The following is a 21,064-nucleotide window of genomic DNA, read 5'->3' as shown; positions in this document are numbered from 1 at the left end:
CTTTTTTTATTTTTTAATATCTCTTTGGATATAGACCTATTAGGGGTATGACCCAAATGACTCTCACTTTCAAGGAGAATTGGATTTTGGAGTAGGGGGAAGGGGGAGAAAGGACTAAGAAAGAAGGGGAGAACACTGGGTTCCCCTCCCTCCCCAAGATACTGTTAATTAACAATTATATTACCCTCTAGAATTTTTCAAATTTCAGCATTTCTTATTCAATGATTTCACAAATATTTCAATAGGAGAAAAGTTAGAAGCATAATCATAACATTAATATTATAAAATGAGAACCTGAAACCAAATTACAAAATGCCATCAATTCAGTCACTTTATTTCTGACCTATCTTACACAGAAAAACTTCATCCGTTCACCCACCCATTTGACACTCTATACTGATTGCATCCAGGGCAGAATAGAGTAATTCTGGTCCAAGGACATTTGCTTCTTATTCCTACAGTCCCGAATCCTGTGCCCGGCAGAGTATTTTGCATCAAGGTCTGATTTACTGGCAGAGATGACTTTCAGTCAGTCTGGAGCTGCAGCTGTACCCTGACAGTCTTTCTGCTCTGAAGGAGGAGGAGCTGAGTCTGGGAGGGAGGTGGTGGAGGCCCTGGAGAGGAGGAGCCCTCAGAGGTGACCAGCCTGGTGGGTGGTGCCCCAGGTGGAGTTTGAGCACAGTGGTGGAGATTGGAGGCCTGGGAGGAGTTTAAGGCCAGAGAAGGGATCATTGCAGTGAAGGCTTTGTAAGTGAGGGAGGGCAGGGCTTAGGGAGGGGAGGCAGTCAGAGTGCTTGAGTCCTGGCCCTGGGTGTGATTGGAGGAAAGGGCTCATTATGAGGACCTCAGGGGCTGGATTAGAAGGTGCTGTTGGGACTAGGAGGAGCCTTCTTGAGTGGGCTGATGGGAAGCCGGAAGTCGTTGAGCTGAGATCCCTCTGCCTTCCAGAAACCCCCTCTGTGCTTGCAGATCCCAGGTAGGTCGGAACCAGGGCCCTCCCCCCCCCCCACACACACGCTGGCTTTTGCTGGCTGTCCTGGCCATTGGGTCTCATCCTCCAGGTCTGCCAGAAGCACGCCTCCCTCCCAGGCCTGGCTACTGGACCAGCTCCCCCATATCTGTTCTAGACTCCCCATCACTTTCTCGATATCCTTGCGGACCCTCCTGAGATTTCCCATTGGGTCCCACTTTCCCAAACTTCAGCCTTTGCCCTTAGGGACCAGGTGTCCTGCTCAGGCCTTCCCAGCAGGACTCAGGTGTCCTTTCTCCCTGACCCCACTTCCTGATCAGATTCAGTTGTTCTGCCCGCAGACCCGGCCCCGTCAGGATCCACAAGTCCCACCTTCCTGTTCCCAGGCCCCTCCTTGGAGGCAGGAGCCAAAGCTTTTTCCTGCCTCCCTTTATCTGAATTCCTGGCTCTTTGGCTGGTTCCTTTGAGACATTCCAAGCCTGAGGACTAACAGAGGGACCCAGGAGACCTCAGGACAGAGTTGTCCTGCTTTCCCAGGCTCAGCTGGGCACAATAGTCCTGTTCCTCCAGTGCCCCTGACCTCCCTGAGCTATACCTCCCAGCCCCTCCCTCGGTCCCACTGCCCCTGCCCTCCTGCTTCCCTGCCCCCACTTCTCTCAGGGCTCTCAGGTGCCCTACAAGGGGCTGAAGCCCAGACAGGTTTTCCCTCCCAGTCTCAGACTTCCTCTGGTCATTCCCTGGCAGATCCATTCCAGAGCCCTCCCTGTCAACTTTCCCTAGCTTCCCCGCCACCTCCACCAAGCCCTCTATTGTCTAGATGATGCCTGTGTGTTAGCTGGGGAGAGTGGATGCTGGGAGGGCAGAATACCAGTTGGATGGAGAGCTGGGACTCAGGGCCATTGAGGCTCTGACTGGTCTCATCCCATCTAGGGGTGGACTCCTGCCTACCTGGTATCTGCAGAAGGGAGGGTTTGGGGGGACCTAGGGAGAGTAAGAGAGGGGAGGGACTTGTCTTCCTTTTCAGACCATCTTCTTTTCCAAGCCTAACCCTCCCAGCTCCTGCCTTCCCTCCATAGGCTGCAGCATCTCCCCTGTAGGCCAGGCCTCGGCCTTTGTAAAGCTTAGGAGATCTCACCCAATGTAAATCTCCAAAGGCCAGCCTCCTGCCTAGGAAGGGAGAGGAAAGACCTCTCCCCCTCTGGGATTCTTCCCCCTCCCCAGCTCAGTCTGCAGAGGACCTAGGACTGCCCCAAGTCCAGATGTAGGAGGGGAATTCGAAGTTTTGTATAAGTTAGTGCAGATAGCAATACCACAGAGGCAGAGATTATGGGGTGGGGGAGATGGGCTTTTCTGTGCTGAGCCAAAGAAGTGGGGAGGGGCTTTCCCAGTGGCTCCCTACTGTGTCATGGGCATTAGAAAGGCATAGAATTAAAAGGTTCCATCTCTTTGTAAGAGCTTTGCTGTTTGCTACCTTTGGGGGGGCCATAAAGGGTGGGGGAAGCTGGTCCCTGAGGTAGATAAGAACTAGGGAGAAGATGAGAGAACTTTACAAAATGGAGTCACTTTGTCAACTTTGCTCCCACACAGGATTGAGAGAGAATGGCTCCTGGGAGCAGCAGACCCCCAGCCCAGGTGAGTGCGGCCCATCCAGAACCATGACCAACATCAGCAATTCAGGCCATTTCCATAGACCTAGGACATTGTCTACAAAGCTGGCAATTCCTTACTTATGCATCATGTCTTTACACAAACAGGCAGGAAATTGAATACAGTAACCACCCTTCTCTGCTCTCATCTTCTGTGTTTTCAGTTGAATCATTGGGACCCTGGTGTCTTGAGCCTTGCCCTCCCCACACACCCACCTCCCCACCCATGCTGCCCTCTCCTGATTCTTTTTAAGGTTCCCCTCTTTACAAGTGACTGAGCAGGGTGAGCACTTCACTCGTTAGTCTCCATTACCTAGGGACCATGTCACTGATGTGTTTGATTATGTTGGTTTTCCTAATATTGAATCAGCCCTGAATTCCGGGTATAAATCCCACCCATTCATAGAGTATAATTCTTGTGATAAATTGATGTACCCTCTTTGCTAATATTTTATTTAAAATGTTTTATCAATATTAATTAGGGAATGTTCTTTCTCTGGTTTGACTCTTCCTGGTTTGGGTATCAGCATCATATATGTGTCATAAAAAGAATTTTCTAGAACTCCTATTTTTTTCAAGTAGTTTTACATAGCATTGGAATGAATAGTTACTTAAATGTTTAGAATTCACCTGTAAATTCATCTGGCCCTGCAGATTTTTTTCTTAGGTACTTCATTGATGGCTTGTTGAATTTCTTTTTCTAAATTAGGGTTAATCAAGCATTTTATTTCCTCTTCTGTTAATCTGGGCAATTTATATTTTGGGGAATATTCATTCATTTCCTTTAGATTGTCAGATATACTGTCATGCAGTTGGGCAAATTAGCTCCTAATTATTACTTTAATTTCCTTTTTTTTTTTTTTTTTTGGTGAGGCAGTTGGGGTTAAGTGACTTGCCTAGGGTCACACAGCTAGTAGGTGTTAACTGTCTGAGGCCAGATTTGAACTCAGGTCCTCCTGAATCCAGGGCTGGTGCTCTATCCACTGCACCACCTAGCTGCCCCAATTTCCTCTTAATTGATGGGGAATTGACCCTTTTCATTTTTGATACTGGTGGTTTGGTTTCCTTTCTATTGTTTAATTAAGTTAACCAAACGATTATCTATTTTATCAGTTTATTTTTTTCATAATACTAGCTCTCTAATTTTATTTAGAAGCACTGGGGCTTTCTAAATCACGATTAATTATTATTATTATTATTATTATTATTATTGGTTAGGTAATTGGGGTTAAGTGACTTGCCCAGGGTCACACAGCTAGTAAGTGTTAAGTGTTTGAGGGCAGGTTTAAACTCAGGTCCTCCTGAGTCCAGGGCTGGTGCTCCATCCATTGTGCCACCTAGCTCCCCCTAGTTGTATTTATTAATTCAACAGTTTTCTTGCTTTCAATTTTGTTATTCTCCTTTGATTTTCAGCATTTCATTTTGGTATTTAATTGGGGATTTTTAATTTTTCTTTTCCTAGCTAGTTTAGTTTCATGCCCAGTGCATTGATCTCTTTCTCTATTCATGGAAGCATTTAGAGATATAAAATTTCCTTAAGCAACTGCTTTAGCTGCATCCCATAAGTTTTGGTATGTTCTCTCATTGTCTTTCTCTTTGGTGAAATTACTGATTGCTTGTATGATATGTTGTTTAACCCAGTCATTCTTTAGTTTCCTATTTTTAGTCTATTTTTCTATGACCCTTTGTATACATACATTTTATTGGACCATAATATGAACAGGATGCATTTATTATTTCTGCCTTTCTGCATTTGAGTGTGAAGTTTTTATGCTCTAATACATGGTCAATTTACCATCATGAAAAAGAGCCTCCTCCTGTCTTTTTCTGACACCCTCTGTGCTGTGCGGCACTCCCCTTTTACCCCAGTGAGACAGACCTTTCCTCAAGTCCTTCTAAGTTATCCTAAGCTGGAAGATTGTTTCACTCCATCTTTTTGTAGGTTCTGTAGCTCCAGAATCTGTTTAGAGGCTTGATTTAATGAGATCTCTGAGGGAAACTGGGGAGAGAGAGCTCAGGCAGCCTTCTGGCTTCTCTTTGCCATCTTGGCTCTCCCTTGTCCCTTTTCCAACTCTTGTTCTTTGGTGTTGGTGCTACTCATGTCCTTCTGCCTCAGGTCACACAAGCCTTCTAAAGTTTCTCTGAATCCCTCTCCTTTTCCAGTTCTAGGGTCAAGTCAATAAGCATTTTAGAAAGGCCCTAGCTATGCAAGCCTCAAATTTCTAGTACAGAAAGCTCTGAGACATCTTGTGTTTCTAAGACCTACCCAGGCACCATGATAGAAGGCATCTCTACTGCCCCAAAGAGGCCACTGGGATTCTCATCCCTGCCTCTGTTGTTCCCAGGCACCAGACTAGCTTAACCTCATGCCACGATACTATAGAAATTCATCTTCCTGGTGCTATAATTTGTTCTACCCTGGGCAGGGTGCCATGTACTGCAGAGACCATAAGAGTGGCAAGGAGAAGAGGAAGGCCTGAGAGACCAGTTAGTGTGTCAGGGGCTTCAGACAGTTTCTTGGCAATGTTGATGCTGCTATAGGCCAGAGCAGGTCCTGGGTTGATCTGAGCAGGGAATAATGGAAGGAACTGCCTGACTCAAGCCAATACTCACTTTAGGTGTTAAGCAAAAATCATGCATTCCATTTCACAAGGAAAAGGAGGTTTATCCAAGTATAGCATTAGAAGGACATTCCATGAGGATGCTGGAGTTCTTTCACTTGAGTAAAAAAGTCTCCTTTCACTTCCATGTAGGCTCTCATCTGGTTAGCAGAGCAAGGTGAGACAATGGGCCATTCTGGGAAATCTGCTGTCTGAAGGAACCTGATTTCCCATGGGTAGATTTTTTTATGCCTTTAGGTTGCCAGGCAGCCACACTCATTTTTCCAGAGGCCCTCAGACTACTGCTTGAAGGGAAGCTTATGGAGTTCTAGGTGTATGTTTAGATAATTTATTTCTCAAAGAAACTATAAAACTTTTTCTGATGGATTAGCTCAAACAAAACCCAAATTAATTAAAGCTTTCTTTTTTTAAGCAATAAGGGGACCCTCCTTTCTGTATTGTTGTTATTCAATGATTTCAGTCACTTAATAAACCTATTTGGTGTTTTTTGGGGGGGTGGGTGGGAAAGGCAGTTGTTGTGACTTGCCATGGGTCACATATCTAGTAAGTTTCTGAGGCTACATTGGAACACATAAAGTTAAATCTCCCTGATTCCAAGCCCAGTACTCTATCAACTTAGCTAGTCCTTCTCCATCCTACTGACTCTTATTCCTAAGTAACTTGATAATTAAGAAATATCTGCAATAGACAAATGAAAATAATCATAAAGCAAAGGCATAAACGATTTTGCCTAGACCATAGTATACCCAGAGTGACCTCAAGTCCTCAATGTAATAACAGATAAAGCTCCTTCACTTTGCTGGAAACCATCTCACACCACTCAGTGCAGTCCAGATTCTGATGAATGTCTCTTTAGAATCTTGTTCCTGCTTTCAAACACAGAAGACTTTATTTCAGCCATTCAGGAAGATCTGTTTTAAAACTTTATTGTGTACTAAATGATGGTAATAAACACTTATTCCCCCCCGAATGCAGTGTACCTGCCAGCTTTAGAATGTATCATGTTTATCAGTTTTGGATAAGGAAGAAATTTCCCCTCACCCTCTCTCTCCTCCACAGGTGCTCCTTCCTCACAGATAGAACACAAACTTTCTCCTTGACTGCAAAGAGAGAGACATTTCATAGTAAAATGTTCCTCAGCTTTTTTCAGACTGATGACAAAAATGCTTCTCTCTTTTGTTAAATTAATAAAGTATTTTTTTTCCTGTTACATGTAAAGATAGTTCTTAACTAAAAATGCTTCTCTTAAAGTTGCATCAGGCTCTTACTGACTGGTTTCAGGGGTTGATTGTGACACTTAGAGAAGGTTTGACCTTTGAGCAAATCCCTTCTCTGTGCTTCAGCTTCCTCTCTCTAGTTCTGAAGTGGCTTTCAGCTCTTTGTCCTCTGACTTCTGATGATTTAGGAGTCAGTGACATTCAAGGATGTGGCTGTGGACTTCACCCAGGAGGAGTGGGGGCTCTTGGACCCCCCTCAGAAGGAGCTGTACAAGGAGGTCATGCTGGAGAATGCCTGGAACCTGCTCTCCCTGGGTAAGGACACTTTCCCTGCAATCAAAGGGAATATCCTTATTCCCTCCTGTGCAGGCTTTGGAGCATCTATGACTTATCAGAGAGGGAAGAGTGCTGGTCTCCTGTGTCCCAGAGACAGGCTCCTTCTGCTTTCTGGTTCTCCTACAGAAAGTCTCTGCATTGTGTGATGGGAACCTGAGGGTTTCCTTGGTTGCTATTGAAGCTGCCCCTTAGCAATCCTAGGTAGCTTCAGGTTAAAGATCAAATCCATGTGGAAGCATCTCAGACATGGAACTAATGTCAGAGGTGACTTAGTCTAACCTCTCCCTGGACATGAGTTTTATCTGCCAAGTCTCTGCAAACTGCCCAGGCAGCTTTTCCTTGACCCCCCTTCCTTTTGGGAGGGGTCTAGTGTTTGGAGTATTCTTCTCTTCAACAAGCATACACTGGTCACTCCCAGCTCTGGTTTGTGGCCAGTGTAGCAGGTGTGTCCTTCAGCTTCCTTCTTACTGCCCTAACATTCCAGCAGAGACGGTTGGAAAGAAAGGGAAGGGAGGAAGCATTTCTATGCACCTGCTACTTGCCAGGGGCTTTCTCTCCAATATTGTGGTACTTCAGCCTCCCAATAATCTTCCAGGTTCAGTGACATTATTATTATCCCCCTTAGTCAGTTGAGGAAATTGAACCAATCAGGTTAATTGAATTGGCCAGGGGCACCCAGCTGGTAACCATCTGAGGCCAGCTTTAAGTCCAGGCATTCCTGACTCCAGGCCCAGGGCTCTCTCCACTGCTGCTCTATCAGCTGCCTCTAATGTCTAGAGAAGGGAATCTGAGCAATGGGTCCATCCTTCTAGGAAGAAGGTGTCCTGAGACCATGATGTTCCTCCCAGCCTCTCCCCAAAGCTCCCTAAAATAAAGGCTATGGAAACAATCCTTCAGGCATCCTGGGACCTCTCCTGTGGTCCTTGCTTGTATGCCCCTGTCTTTGGTAGGAAGACGAGACTGGAGGAGAAATAGAATTTGGACCAACTAGGGCTTCTGGAGTTTGCCAGCAGGAGACTCTCCCCTGGAGAGGCAAACACCCCCTGAATGAACAGCCCCCAAGGTTTACAAAGGTTTCAGGGAATGGGGAACAGGGTAGAGGGACAGACCAAAAGGTCAGTCATCAAGGTCTTTGTAGCTGGGGCTCAAGGCTGCTCTGGCACCATGTTATTCCTTTTACCCAGTTTTGGGGTTAGGGGTTTCTGAGAGAATAGAAGATGACAGAAGGGGGCAGAGGGTTTGGCTGGTTTTCAGGACAGGTTGTACAAGAGGATAACGTGGCACATCCTGTTTTGGGTGACTTGCTTTATAAGCACTGAGGGGTGAATACAGACTCATGTCTGAAAATAATGGAGTGATTCTCAAAATAGAGCAGCTGTGTATCCACCCCCTTTCCCTAGAGAGAAGTAAATCCCCAGGTTCTCTCCATGCTCATCCCCAACTGGTTTTCCCTGCCCAGGGCTTCCCGTTCCCAGAGAAGATGTGATCTCTTATTTTGAGCAAAGGGAAGCACCGTGGATGCTGGAGCAAGAAGGCCTGAGGCGCTGCTGTGCAGGTGAGTGAAGTGATAGCAGGTAGAGGAGACTCGTGATGACAAGAGGCTTCGATGTGTTATGGTGAAGCAAGCACTCAATTTGGGGGCAGGAAGACCTGCCTTGGATTTCTTTGTCAGACATTTTTAGCAGTGGCTTCCTGGGCCAGTCCCTTGAGCCCCCAAGCCTCAGGTTTCCCATCTGTACAATGAGGGGGCTGGACTTCATGGCCTTTCAACTCCCTTCCAGGGATCAAGCTGTGATCCTATAGGAAGTCACTGTTTGTAATTTGGGGCATGAACCTCTCCTGAAAGTGTAAAGGGGCTAAGGCTTTTCAGTTTGAGCTCTTTCTTAGGCCTTCAAGTCAGCAAACACAGAAGGGTCTGCTACATGCCAGGCCCTAAGCACTGGGGTCCTAAAGAGATGCCAGGGCTGTCCCCATCTCCCATGGAGCTCACAGCCTGGTGGGGCAAACACCACAACAACAACTATGTAGGAGCCCACTATGGACAAGTTGGAGCTGGTCAAGAGAGAGAAGGCCCTAAAGTGAAGGAGGGCTGGGGAAGGCTGAGTGTGTCAGGGGGGCTCCAGCTAGGGCTTCTGGGAAGCCAGGGTGGGCATTCTAGCCAACAGGGAGGGGAGGAAAACCCCTGGTGTCAGGAAGTAGAGCATCCTGTTCACAGAACAGAAGGGAGGCCCTCACCCCTGGAGTCTAGAATATCTGGGGGAAATAGGGTGAAAGAAGCTGGAGGAGTAGCAGAGGGGTAGGGGATGAAGTGCCTTAGCAGCCCCAGAGGGGTTTATATGGCATCCCTTTGCTGGGCAGCCACTGGGGCTTGTCCAGTAGGTGGTGACCTGGTCAGGTGAGAGCTTTAGGAAGATGAACTTGACAACTGGGGGGAGGAATGACTGGACTGGGGGGAGATGAGGCAGCCAGACCAACCAGCAGGCCCTTAAGGACCTCAGGTGTGAGGTGAGTGGCACTTGGACCCAGACAGGGACAGTTTGGGGAGAGAAGGGGCTGTCTTGCAGACATGGTACACAGCTGGAATCACAGGACATTGGAACAGGTTGAACATGGGGGTGGGGAGTGTGACTGTGGGGGTCCAGGCATTCAGGCAGTTACTTTGTGAGCCTGGGCTCTGGGGAGGATGCCTCAGAGATCATTAGGAATGTAGCAGGAAGGAGGGTGGGGGGAAAGAGGCTGAGATTCCTTTTGGGTAGAGGAGAAGCAGAAGGTGGATGACAGGATGGAAGGAGAGAATTTGCACCATTTAAAGGGATTTGCTTCAGCGAGCAGAAAGATGATCTTGTTTTCTGCTGCTGAGGTCAAAGAGGAAAAGGAGAATCTGATGTGAGATGAGGAGGAGGAGATAGCTCTTGGTAAAGGTCCAGTTTTGTCAGTGAAATAAGAGGCCAAATTCTCAGGTGAGAAGGTGGGGGAGGGGTGGAAGCCAGCCATAAGGGAGCTTTGGGGAGGATTGCAAAGATTTGTAAAAGCTGCTAGGGTGAGTGGCATAGGGCATCAGGGAGATGGCAGAGCATTGCCTTGCCCCAGTGGGGGCCCAGCTGAGGGGACCTACCTAAATTTGTGGTGGACCCAGGAAGCCTTCTTTTATGATTTTATTCTCCTCCATTCAACACTCCATGAGGAGGAGAGAAGGCTGCTGTCTTACTTGGAAGTCATCCAAGGCTAAGCTTTGCCTAAATCTTCAGCCCAAGTCCCTTTCTGGCTCCATCTCTGTCCCATTCTTGCAGAATCCTTGGTCAGGCTCCTGCATCTGACAGCTAGGAGAGAGACCAGAATGTGGGCACTGGGGCCTGGGGTCAGGCCTGGGCCCAGTCAGGCTCTCAGTAAACACTGGTTAGGCACCTTCTGGTTTTGGTGCTGTGCTAAGCCCTGAGCATACCAAGGAAGGTAAACGTCCCTGCTGTCACAGAGCTCACAGTCTACTAGGCAAACATGGAGATGGTTTGAGAAGAAGCAACAGCTCATGAACCTCACTCACCCTGAGCTGATCTCCTCACAAAGAGAGAGTGTTGGAATGGACAGACATTTAGATCAACAGGGAAATAAGGGAGTACAAAGACTGGGCATGATAACAGTTTAAGGAGAGCAGAATGAGGCAAGAGCAGAAATCAAAATAATAATGTTAAAAATAATAGCACCCCCTTCTGTTGTGGCTGCTGTTGAGGCTAGAATGGTGCCAGAGACATGGGCATCTGCTGCCCCACGGAAACAAGGTCCAGCAAGTTATCAAAAATGTTTTGAAGCAATGATATGCTTGCCGCCATGGGTGCCTGACCAAACAGATCAAGTTTGTGAGAGAGATGATCCAGGAGATGTGTCTGTTTGTCCCTTATAAGAGGTGGGCCATGGAATTGTTTAAGGTCCCCAAGTATAAGCAAGCCCTTAAGTTCATCAAAAAAAAGGGTGGGGACTCACATCCAAGCCAAGAGGAAGAGAAAGGAGCCCAGCAATGTCCCGGCTGCCGTGAGGGAGGCTGCTGACAAGAAGGGCTACACTGGACCCTGCCGACCTTTGCCCAATTGCCCAATAAAGGTTTGACAAACATCAGACAAAGGAAAAATAGCCTACACTTATTCTTCAGTCACTTTTCAGTCTTTTCTCACTCTTTGTGACCCCATTAGGCTTTTCTTGGCAGAGATCCAGATGGGGTGGACCATTTCTTTCTCTACCTCATTTGACACATGAATAAACTGAGGCAAATAGAGTTAAGTCACTTGCCTGTGGTCCCACAGCTAGTAAGTGACTGAGGCCAGAGTTGAACTCCGGAAGTTGAGTCTTTCTGACTTCAGGCCTACCAGGTGGATAGCTTTCACATAGCACCTACTCTGTGCCATGCAGTAGATACACATTATCTCATTTGATCTTCATAACTCTAGGAGCTAGGCACTACTACTATGCTCATATTACAGATGAAGAAACTGAGGCAGAGAGAGGTCTTGGAGCAGGGTCACAGTGCTGGCAAGTATTATGAAGAGAGAATTTCACAACGTGACTAATGTGAAAATTTGTGTAACATGATTGTACATGTACAACCTATATATCAGATTGCTTGACCTTTTGGGGGGGAACAAGAGAGGGAGGGAGAAAGACTTGGAACTGAAAATCTTAGAAAAATGAATGTTGAAAACCGTCTTTACATATAAGAAGACTATTAAGTAAATAAAATGATCCTTCATATGTGAGCTAATGACATTTTCAAATGGTTGATTCTACCCATTTATGTTTGAAGACATTTCTCTTTGCCTGGGGGAAAGATAATGTAAATTACTTAATATTCTGCCAGTAGAGGGAATGGGGTTTAATTATATATGTGTGTATATGTGGCTGTCTATATGTTTATTTGTTTCTTTTAGGAGATAACAGACGTGAAATAAAAGAGACTCCTTCAGAGATAGGCCTTTCTTTGGAACAAACTCACCAACAAAGATGCCTAAATAATGATCACTCTGACTTTGATAGGAGAGAAATCTGTGCTGTACTGCATCAGAGAATTCACACTGGGGAGAAACCTTTTGAATGTAATCAATGTGGAAAGACTTTCACATGGAGGTCCCATTTTGTTACCCATCAGAGAATTCACACTGGGGAGAAACCTTTTGAATGTAATCAATGTGGAAAGACTTTCACATGGAAGTCAGCTCTTACTAGACATCAGAGAATTCATCCTGGAGAGAAACCTTTTGAATGTAATCAGTGTGGAAAGACTTTCACATCGAGCTACCATCTTTTTAACCATCAGAGAATCCACACTGGAGAGAAACCATTTGAATGTAGCCAATGTGGAAAGACTTTCCAATGGAGGTCAACACTTGTTATCCATCAGAGAATACACACTGGAGAGAAACCTTTTGAATGTAATCAATGTGGAAAGACTTTCACATCAAGGTCCCATCTTGTTACACATCAGAGAATCCACACTGGGGAGAAACCTTTTGAATGTAATCAATGTGGAAAGACTTTAACAACGAGGTACCATCTTTTTAACCATCAGAGAATCCACACTGGAGAGAAACCTTTTGAATGTAATCAATGTGGAAAGACTTTCTCATGGAGGTCCCATTTTGTTACCCATCAGAGAATCCACACTGGAGAGAAACCTTTTGAATGTAATCTGTGTGCAAAGACTTTCACATGGAAGTCAGCTCTTCTTAGACATCAGAGAATTCACACTGGAGAGAAACCTTTTGAATGTAATCAGTGTGGAAAGACTTTCACATCAAACTACCATCTTTTGACCCATCAGAGAATCCAGACTGGAGAGAAACCTTTTGAATGTAATCAGTGTGGAAAGACTTTCACATGGAGCTTCCGTCTTTTTAACCATCAAAGAATCCACACTGGAGAGAAACCTTTTGAATGTAAGCAATGTGGAAAGACTTTCACATGGAAGTCAGCTCTTTTTAAACATCATAGAATCCACACTGGAGAAAAACCTTTTGAATGTAATCAGTGTGGAAAGACTTTCACACAGAGGTCAAATCTTATTTCCCATCATAGAATCCATACTGGAGAGAAACCTTTTGAATGTAATCTGTGTGGGGAGACTTTCTCATGGAGGTCAAGTCTTGTTGAACATCAGAGTATTCATACTGGAAAGAAACCTTTTGAATGTAATCAGTGTGGGGAGACCTTCTCATGGAGGTCAGGTCTTGTTAGACATCAGAGAATTCATACTAGAGAGAAACCTTTTGTATGTAATCAGTGTGGAAAGAGTTTCCCATTGAGGTCAGTTCTTGTTAGACACCAGAGAATCCACACTGGAGAGAAACCTTATAAATGTAGTCACTGTGGTAAAGCCTTCATTGTAAAGTCAGCCCTTGTTTCTCATCAGAGCATTCATAGGGAATAGGAATCTTATATAACTGACGTGAATGAAGAAAGAATTGAAGTGGAGTACAGAGCTTCTTTGACCACACAAAATTCACTCTGGTTATAAGACATCTATGAATTCAGTGTGAGAAGCCTTTCAGCCAGAGGTTCTCTCTTATCTAATCATTATGGATTCAAACCACAAAGAAGCCTTATGCATGTGCTCATCTGGGATATGCTTTTTTTCTGGAACATTGAGGTTGCTGGTAAAGGTCAAGTTTTTTGCCTGATTCTAAAGGAAAGGTGAAATAAAAGAAAATAAAGCATGTCAGCCCTCTAGTTTACAAAATGAATAAACAAAAAAGGAGGCAATAGGGTCATGAACTGCAGGATTGTGTGAAAGAAGACATCTGGATGTTCTCAGAAATAGAATGTCTTCACAGTGAGGAAAAGGATTTGAGACAGTATTATGTCAACTGGGGAACAATGTTTGGTGAAGGGAAGACATCAGCATGATTTGACCAAGGGTATAAAAATGGGGGTAATTTGGGGGGGTTTTGTGGTTTCCCTTAGGCTACTTGAATGTGTGGCCTACATTACATGTGTGTATCAGCCTGCATTGAGGCTACACGCATGTGACAGTGAAGAAACTTCATTAACTTTCTGCTTCTTGACCCATCATAGTGATGAGGAAGGAGTTGCTATGATGGCCTTGAGGAGGAGCAGAACCATTGTGGGAAAAAGCAGCCCCTAGTAGGCAGGTAAGAGGCCCTGTGATTTGTATCTAAACAGCCTCCCATGTTTGCTCCTGCTCCCCCAGCCTGGAAGGGGAATCTACAAAGCTAAATTTGGTCTAGGGTGCATCTGGGGTGATTGTTAGTCAAAGGGATCTTGAGGGACTCCTAGAAGAGCTAATTTTGTGTATCAGTAAATCCCACATGACCTTTACCTTTGGCCTGATCAGCTAAAGGGAAAAAACAGCAAAGAGAATGAAAACTTTTCTGTGGAACTTTGAAAATCTTTAAAAAACTAAGAGTCTCAAAGCAGAAATATGTTTAGTGGAATTGTACATACACAACCTATATCAGATTGCTTTCTGTCTTGGGGAGGAGGGAGGGAGAAGAAATTTGGAAGTAAGAATCTTACGAAAATAAATGTTGAAAAGTATCTTTTCAGGTAACTGGAAAATAATAAAATTATTTTATGATTTAAAAAAAAGAGTCTCCCTCTTTTTCTGATTTTTTTTTTTTTGTGGGGTAATGGGGGTTAAGTTACTTGCCCAGGCTCACACAGGGTTGACACCATAAGTGTCAAGTGTCTGAGGCTGGATTTGAACTCAGGTCCTCCTGAATCCAGGGCTGGTGCCTTATCTACTGCACCACCTAGGTGCCTCCTCCCTCTTTATCTAAGTCTGGTCAAGCTGGGTAGGCAGACAAGACATGAGAGGGTAATCAGTCTCATTTCCAAGTCTGATAAAATTTATGTCTTCATAAACTAAAGACTACATTTATGATGTTAGGAAGAAAGGGGGGTCAAGATGGCAAAGCAAAGGCAGAAAGTCACCTGAAGTTTCCCAAATTCCCCTCAAACAATTTTACATAATTCCTCAAATCAAATTCTAGAGGGTCAGAAGCAACAAATGTTGGGATGAAAGCATTTTTCAATCCAAGATAACTAAGGAGACTGGCAGGATAGACGGAGGTGGTTGGGCCAGGGGCACAGTGCACTGCAGGCCTCTCACCACCAGGACAACAGCAGCAGCTTAGAGATCCCCCAGCTCAGATTGTAAAGGGGTTAGACAACTGGTCAGCAGGAGGTGGTAGAGATGCACTGGAGTATGGGAGTGACCTGGCTGGATCTTTAAAGCAATGCAGTGGGGGCTAGCAGGCCAGCCAACCATCAGGCTATTGTAGTTGTCCAAGGGTGAGGTGAGGAGGGTCTGAACCAAGAAGGTGAGAACATCAGTGGAGAGAAGGGGTGTAATTCAGATATGTTGCACAGGGAAAATGGCTCAGTTGGGATGAGAGAGAGGATTCAAGGAGGACACCTTGATTGTGAGACTGAGGGCCTAGGGGCATGGTCTGGTCCTTGACCGAGACAGAGACAAGAAGGGGAAAGAGAATGAGTTCAGGTTCACACAGGCTGATTTTTCACAGGAAGAACTTCCTCAGACCTGCTGCATCTTTAGTTTTGTTTCTCACAGGAAAACCCCATCTGGTTGATTCTAAGCCCATGTCAGTCAGAATTATCTTACCTAGAAAAATCACTTTATCCATCTGTCCATTAGACCCTCTGGACTGACTGCATTCAGAGAGTACAAGAGGGTAATCCTGATCCAGTTCCATTTAATTCTCATTCCTACAGCTCCCAAACCCTTCCCCTTAATGCCACATTTTAAGTGTATTTTGCATTAAGGGCAGATGCACCCAGAGGGGGTCAAACATCCCAGATTTCCTCCTGGGAGAACCCAGCTGCCTATAAATGGGCCCCCATTCTCATTTAGAGGAGGAGGAATGTGATAACCAAGCTAACTGCACTTTGTGAGCTACTTCCACTTTGAATCTAAGCTCCCCTTTGCTGTGAATCACTTTCTTTCCTGGAAATGTCCAGGCTGTCCCTTCCTTGGTCTCCCTCTCCCAAGTCCTAAAGTCCAGGCTCTTTCCTCCCCTAAGAGGCATGGGGGAGGAGGAGCTGTCAGAGAGGACCAGCCTGCTGGGTGGTGGCCCTGGGGCCATAGGAGCTCTGGGCGGAGTCTAGGGCAGAGGAAGGCTTATCCCTGTGGCTGAGGCATTCCAGGTGATGGAGGGCAGGGCTGGGGGAGGAGAAGCAGGCAGGGGCCTGAGGTCAGGCCCTGGGTGTGATTGGAGGAGAGGGCCCACCCTGGGGCCTCGGGGGCTGGGCAGGGGGAGGCTCTTGGGACTAGGAGGATCCTCCCAGGGTGGGCTGGCTGAAAACAGGAAGTTGGTGCTGAGATCTCTCTGCCTTCTCTGGGGCTGAGGTCTCTCAGCTTTCTGGAAGCAAATTGGTGGTTTGGAGCATATTTTCATGGGTTAGGAACACTTGACACCTCTTCTTTTAAGAATTCATTGCAGAGGGGCAGCTAGGTGGTGCAGTGGATAGAGCACCAGCCTTGGAGTCAGGAGGACATGAGTTCAAATTTGGCCTCAGACACTTGACGCTTACTAGCTGTGTGACCTTGGGCAAGTCAGTTAACTCTCATTGCCCAACCAAAAAAACCAAAAAAAGAATTCATTGCTTATAACCTTTGACTATGTACTGGGGGATGGCTGGTAGTCTTCTGTTTATTGGTTGTCTATCTATCTTGGATACCAAAACCTTATTGCAGGAATTTGATACCAAGGTTTTTTTTATTTTATTTTCCCATTCAACCACTTTCATATCATGGATGGGTAATGTTGTCTGTGCAGAAGAAGATTTTCAGTTTCAGTTACTCAAAGTTTCCTCTTATTGTTGTAATGGCCTCTGTGTCTTGTCTGGCTAAGAATGCGTCTCCTTCATGTACCTCTGTATATGACCTGTTTCTCTTCTAATTTTTTTTCACATCCGGAGCTTTCATATTAAGGTCACCAATTCTTAGAGAAGGGGCAGCTAAGTGGCCCAGTGCATAAAGGCCCAGGCCTGGAGTGGGGAATATCTAAGTCCAAATCTGGCCTGGGACACTTGCTATCTATAGGACCCAGAGCAAGTCACTTCCCCCTGTGTGCCTCAGTTGCTTATCTGGAAAATGAGCTGGAGAAGGAAACTGCACTCCATGGTTTTATTCAGCCCTGTCCAATATCCCCTTCTTAATTTTGTCCTTTTTGTTGCTCTGTCAGGTCCTACTCATCATGACCCTGTTTGTGGTGTTCTTGTGACAAAGTGAAACTTAGTCTCCCTGTTTCCAGAGCTAAGGCCCAGCAAGCAAGCTATGCCTTGAGCTTAGCAGGTCAACAATCCTTTTCCATAACCCTCTGGATGACCCCAGCCTCTGGGCTAGTCACACAATTCACCAGGGGTTCTCTGGTCAAAGACAAACACTGGAGAAAGTCAGAACGTCCTGCAGTGATTCCAACATTTCACATGCTGCCCCCTTGTAGGTAGGGCTACCATTCACTGAGCAGTCACTAGTCTAAGTATGGAGATCTGCCCCACTGCCCCAAGATGTGCAAGCCCTACCTTGCTTGCAAGCCTTTTTCCTCACTTAGAAAATAATCTCTCTCTAATCCCTGACCCTGTCTCTGGCCTGTCTTTTGCTGGCTGTACATAGGTTAGAGACCAGTTTTGGAAACAGTCCAGTTGACTCGGCATAAAAACTGGACCAGACGCCTTGTCCCTGTGAGGGCCAAAATTTGATATATGGAGCATTATTTGGGTGACTCACCTTAGTATTGGGGTCCTGGAAATATGAGGGACCCTTTTAAGTTTAACCCCCCCCCTCTGAACTGGCAGATATTCCTCCCAAGCCAATAAGAAAGGAGCCTCTAAGCTTTAGTTCACAAAAGGATCAGATTTTATTACTTGGGAATTAATTAAACAACAAAGGTGAAAGTAATCAAAATCAAAGATAATGAAATAGGAAAACAGAAATACAGAGAAATGCTCTTAACTCTAAGCTTAGCCTATTAGGGTTTTCCGTAATTAAACTCACCAAACACCTGAACAGCCCACCAGTCTAAGGTTGCTGGCGTGCCACCCAGACCACAGTCACTACACCAAGAGCATGAACAGGCACCACCAGCTCAAGGACCCAGCAGGGAAAAAGGCTGAGTTCTGGAAGACCCCTCCCCTTCCTGGAGCAGTCTGCCTGCCTTCAGCAAGCATTTAATCTTTCCTCTCCCAAAATGGGAGGTCCTTCAAAAGCTGCCTTTCTGAACCTTGGAGAATTCTTAATGTAAAATATATACTAAATAAAAATGTATAAAAGATAATTATAAATTAAATTTTCAAAAGATTTTAATATTATAGTATGGACCTTGTATCATGTTATATGTTGTTTTTGTTTTTGTTTTTTTAGTGAGGCAATTGGGGTTAAGTGACTTGCCCAGGGTCACACAGCTAGTAAGTATCAAGTGTCTGAGGCTGGATTTGAGCTCAGGTACTCCTGACTCCAGGGCCGGTGCTCTATCCACTGCGCCACCTAGCTGCCCCTGACCCACTCATTCTTTAGAATGAAATTATTTAGTTTCCAATTGATTTTCAGTCTACCTTTCCATGGCTCTTTATTACATGTCATTTTTATTGCATCATGATCTGAGAAGGATGCATTTACTATTTCCGCCTTTCTACATTTGACTAGGATGTTTTTGTGCCCTAAGACATGGTCAGTTTTTGAAAATGTGCCATGTACTGCTGAGGAAAAAGCATATTCCTTTCTATCCCCGTTGGAGTTTCTCCAGACATCTATTATGTCTAACTTTTCTAGTATTCTATTCACCTCTTTCACTTCTTTCTTATTTATTTTGTGGCTAGATTTATCTAATTCTGAGAGGGGAAGATTCAGAACTCCCACTAGTATAGAATTACTGTCTATTTCCTCTTGTAACTCATTTAATTTCTCCTCTAAGAATGTGGATGTTATACCACTTGGCACATACATGTTTAATATTGATATTACTTCATTATCTATAGTACCATTTAGCAAGAAGTAGTTTCCTTCCTTATCTCTTTTAATTAGATCTATTTTTGCCTTTGCTTTGTCTGAGATAAGGATTGCTACCCCTGCTTTTTTTTTTTTTTTTTTTTTTAGTGAGGCAATTGAGGTTAAGTGACTTGCCCAAGGTCACACAGCTAGTAAGTGTTAAGTGTCTGAGGCCGGATTTGAACTCAGGTACTCCTGATTCCAGGGCCGGTGCTCTATCCACTGCGCCACCTAGCTGCCCCTGCTTTTTTTTACTTTAGCTGAAGCATAATATATTCTGCTCCAGCCTTTTACCTTTACTCTGTGTGTATCTCTCTGCTTCAAATGTGTTTCTTGTAAACAGCATATTGTAGGATTCTGGTTTTTAATCCACTCTCAATTCACTTCTGTTTTATTTCAGAGTTCATCCCATTCACATTCACAGTTATTAGAACTAGCTGTCTGGATGATTTCTTTTATTTATTTAATAGTCTTTTCTTATTATATGTAAAGATGGTTTTCAACATTAATTTTTTCTAAGATTTTTAGTTCCAAGTTTTTCTCCCTCCCTCTCTTGCTCCCTCCCTAAAAGAACAAGCAATCTGGTGTAGGTTATACGTGTACAATCAGGTTAAACACATTTTCACATTAGTCACGTTGTGAAAGTCTCTCTTCATAAAACTTGCTAGCACTGTGACCCTGCTCTAAGACCTCTCTTTGCCTCAGTTTCTTCATCTGTAATATGGGCATAATAATAGTGCCTAGCTCCTAGAGTTCTGCAGATCAAATGAGACAATGTTTATCTATTGCATGGCGCAGAGTAGGTGCTGTGTGAAAGCACTGTAAAACCTATGTGAAACCTTGGTAGGCCTGAAGTCAGGAAGACTCACCTTCGTGGGTTCAACTCTGGCTTCAGACACTTACTAGCTGTGGGACCACAGGCAAGTGACCTTAACTAGAGTTGCCTCAGTTTACTCATGTGTCAAATGAGGTAGAGAAGGAAAAGGTCCACCACTCCAGTATCTCTGCCAAGAAAAGCCTAATAGGGTCACACAGAGTGAGAAAAGACGGAAAAATGACTGAAGAATAAGTGTGGGCTATTTTTTGTTTGTTGTTTGTCAAATCTTTATTGGGCAATTTGGCAAAGGTCAGCAGGGTCTAGTGTAGCCCTTCTTGTCAGTAGCCTTCCTCATGGTAGCTGGGACATTGCTGGGCTCCTCTCTCTTCCTCTTGGCTTGGATGTGAGTTCCCACCTTTTTTTTGGATGAACTTTAAGGCTCGCTCATTCTTGGGGACCTTGAACAATTCCATGACCTGCCTCTCATAAGGGGCAAACCCACACACCTCCTGGATCATCTCTCTCACAAACTTGGTGTGTTTGGTCAGGCACCCATGGCGGTAGCCGTGTCATTGCTTCAAAACATTTTTAATAACTCCCTGGACCTTGTTGAGGCCCATGGCCATGGGGCAGCAGATGTCCATGGCTCGGGCACAATTCTAGCCTCAACAGCAGCCACAACAGAAGGATGTGCTATTTTATTTATTTATTTAAGTTTTCAACCTTTGTTTAGATAAGATTTCCCCGATTTCAAATTTTTCTCCCTCCCTTCCCCCCTCCCCTAGAGATTGGGTAATCTGATATATAACATTAAACATATTTCTGCATTAGTCATGTTATACAAGAAGAATCAGAGCAAGAAGGAAAAACCTCAAAAAAGAAAAACAACAGCACCCAAACCAAAAGAAATAGTATGGGCCAATCAGCATCTATATGCCACAGTTCTTTTTTTTTTTGGATTTGGAGAGCCTTTTCCATCATGAGTCCTTTGGAACTTTCTTGTACCATTGGATTGGTGAGAAGAATCTAGTCTATCACGGTTGATCAACACTCAATGTTTTTTTTTTTTTAGAAGATAAAATTACATTTTAATAAAGGGAGAAGGGGTAAAGACACCCGAACACTGAAGGTTCAGACGTCCTCCAGGCTGGGGGGGGGAGGGGGAAGGGTGTTTCTATGGATTCCCCCACCCCACCACTCACCCCCTCAAGAGGGGGCAGCAGAGATGGTGGGCACAATTTCCCTCCTTTGACCGACATATCTAAAAAGCTGTGGGGACAATGATGGTACTAAGGGGCCATTGTGGTTCTCAACTGTTTCTCAGGGCCTACCCACATTCATTCCACCACTGAATCCATGTTGGAATTTAGGTGCAGACGAGCTCAAAGAAGAAGGTGGGTATGATTGATGGGGGGAGGGGTCTGGGGGGTGGAGGGAGGCACGTGAT

General features: G+C 45.0%; 1 protein-coding gene across 1 annotated transcript; it reads left to right on the top strand.

The window, feature by feature from the left end:
- The first annotated feature begins 788 nt into the window (after positions 1-788).
- Positions 789-21,028, top strand: LOC122748459 (zinc finger protein OZF-like). The gene is made up of 8 exons (XM_043994091.1): positions 789-976; positions 2,558-2,602; positions 6,643-6,769; positions 8,250-8,345; positions 11,707-11,947; positions 11,979-11,986; positions 12,031-13,923; positions 20,942-21,028. Exons 2-7 carry the CDS (start codon positions 2,570-2,572, stop codon positions 13,200-13,202), a joined length of 1,677 nt encoding a protein of 558 aa, XP_043850026.1. The 5' UTR covers positions 789-976; positions 2,558-2,569; the 3' UTR covers positions 13,203-13,923; positions 20,942-21,028.
- Positions 21,029-21,064: the final 36 nt, after the last annotated feature.

This window comes from Dromiciops gliroides, chromosome 3 (assembly GCF_019393635.1).
Source record: "Dromiciops gliroides isolate mDroGli1 chromosome 3, mDroGli1.pri, whole genome shotgun sequence".
NCBI lineage: Eukaryota > Metazoa > Chordata > Mammalia > Microbiotheria > Microbiotheriidae > Dromiciops > Dromiciops gliroides.
Note: the sequence above shows the minus strand (reverse complement) of the source record. Positions and strands in the feature narration are given on the sequence as shown.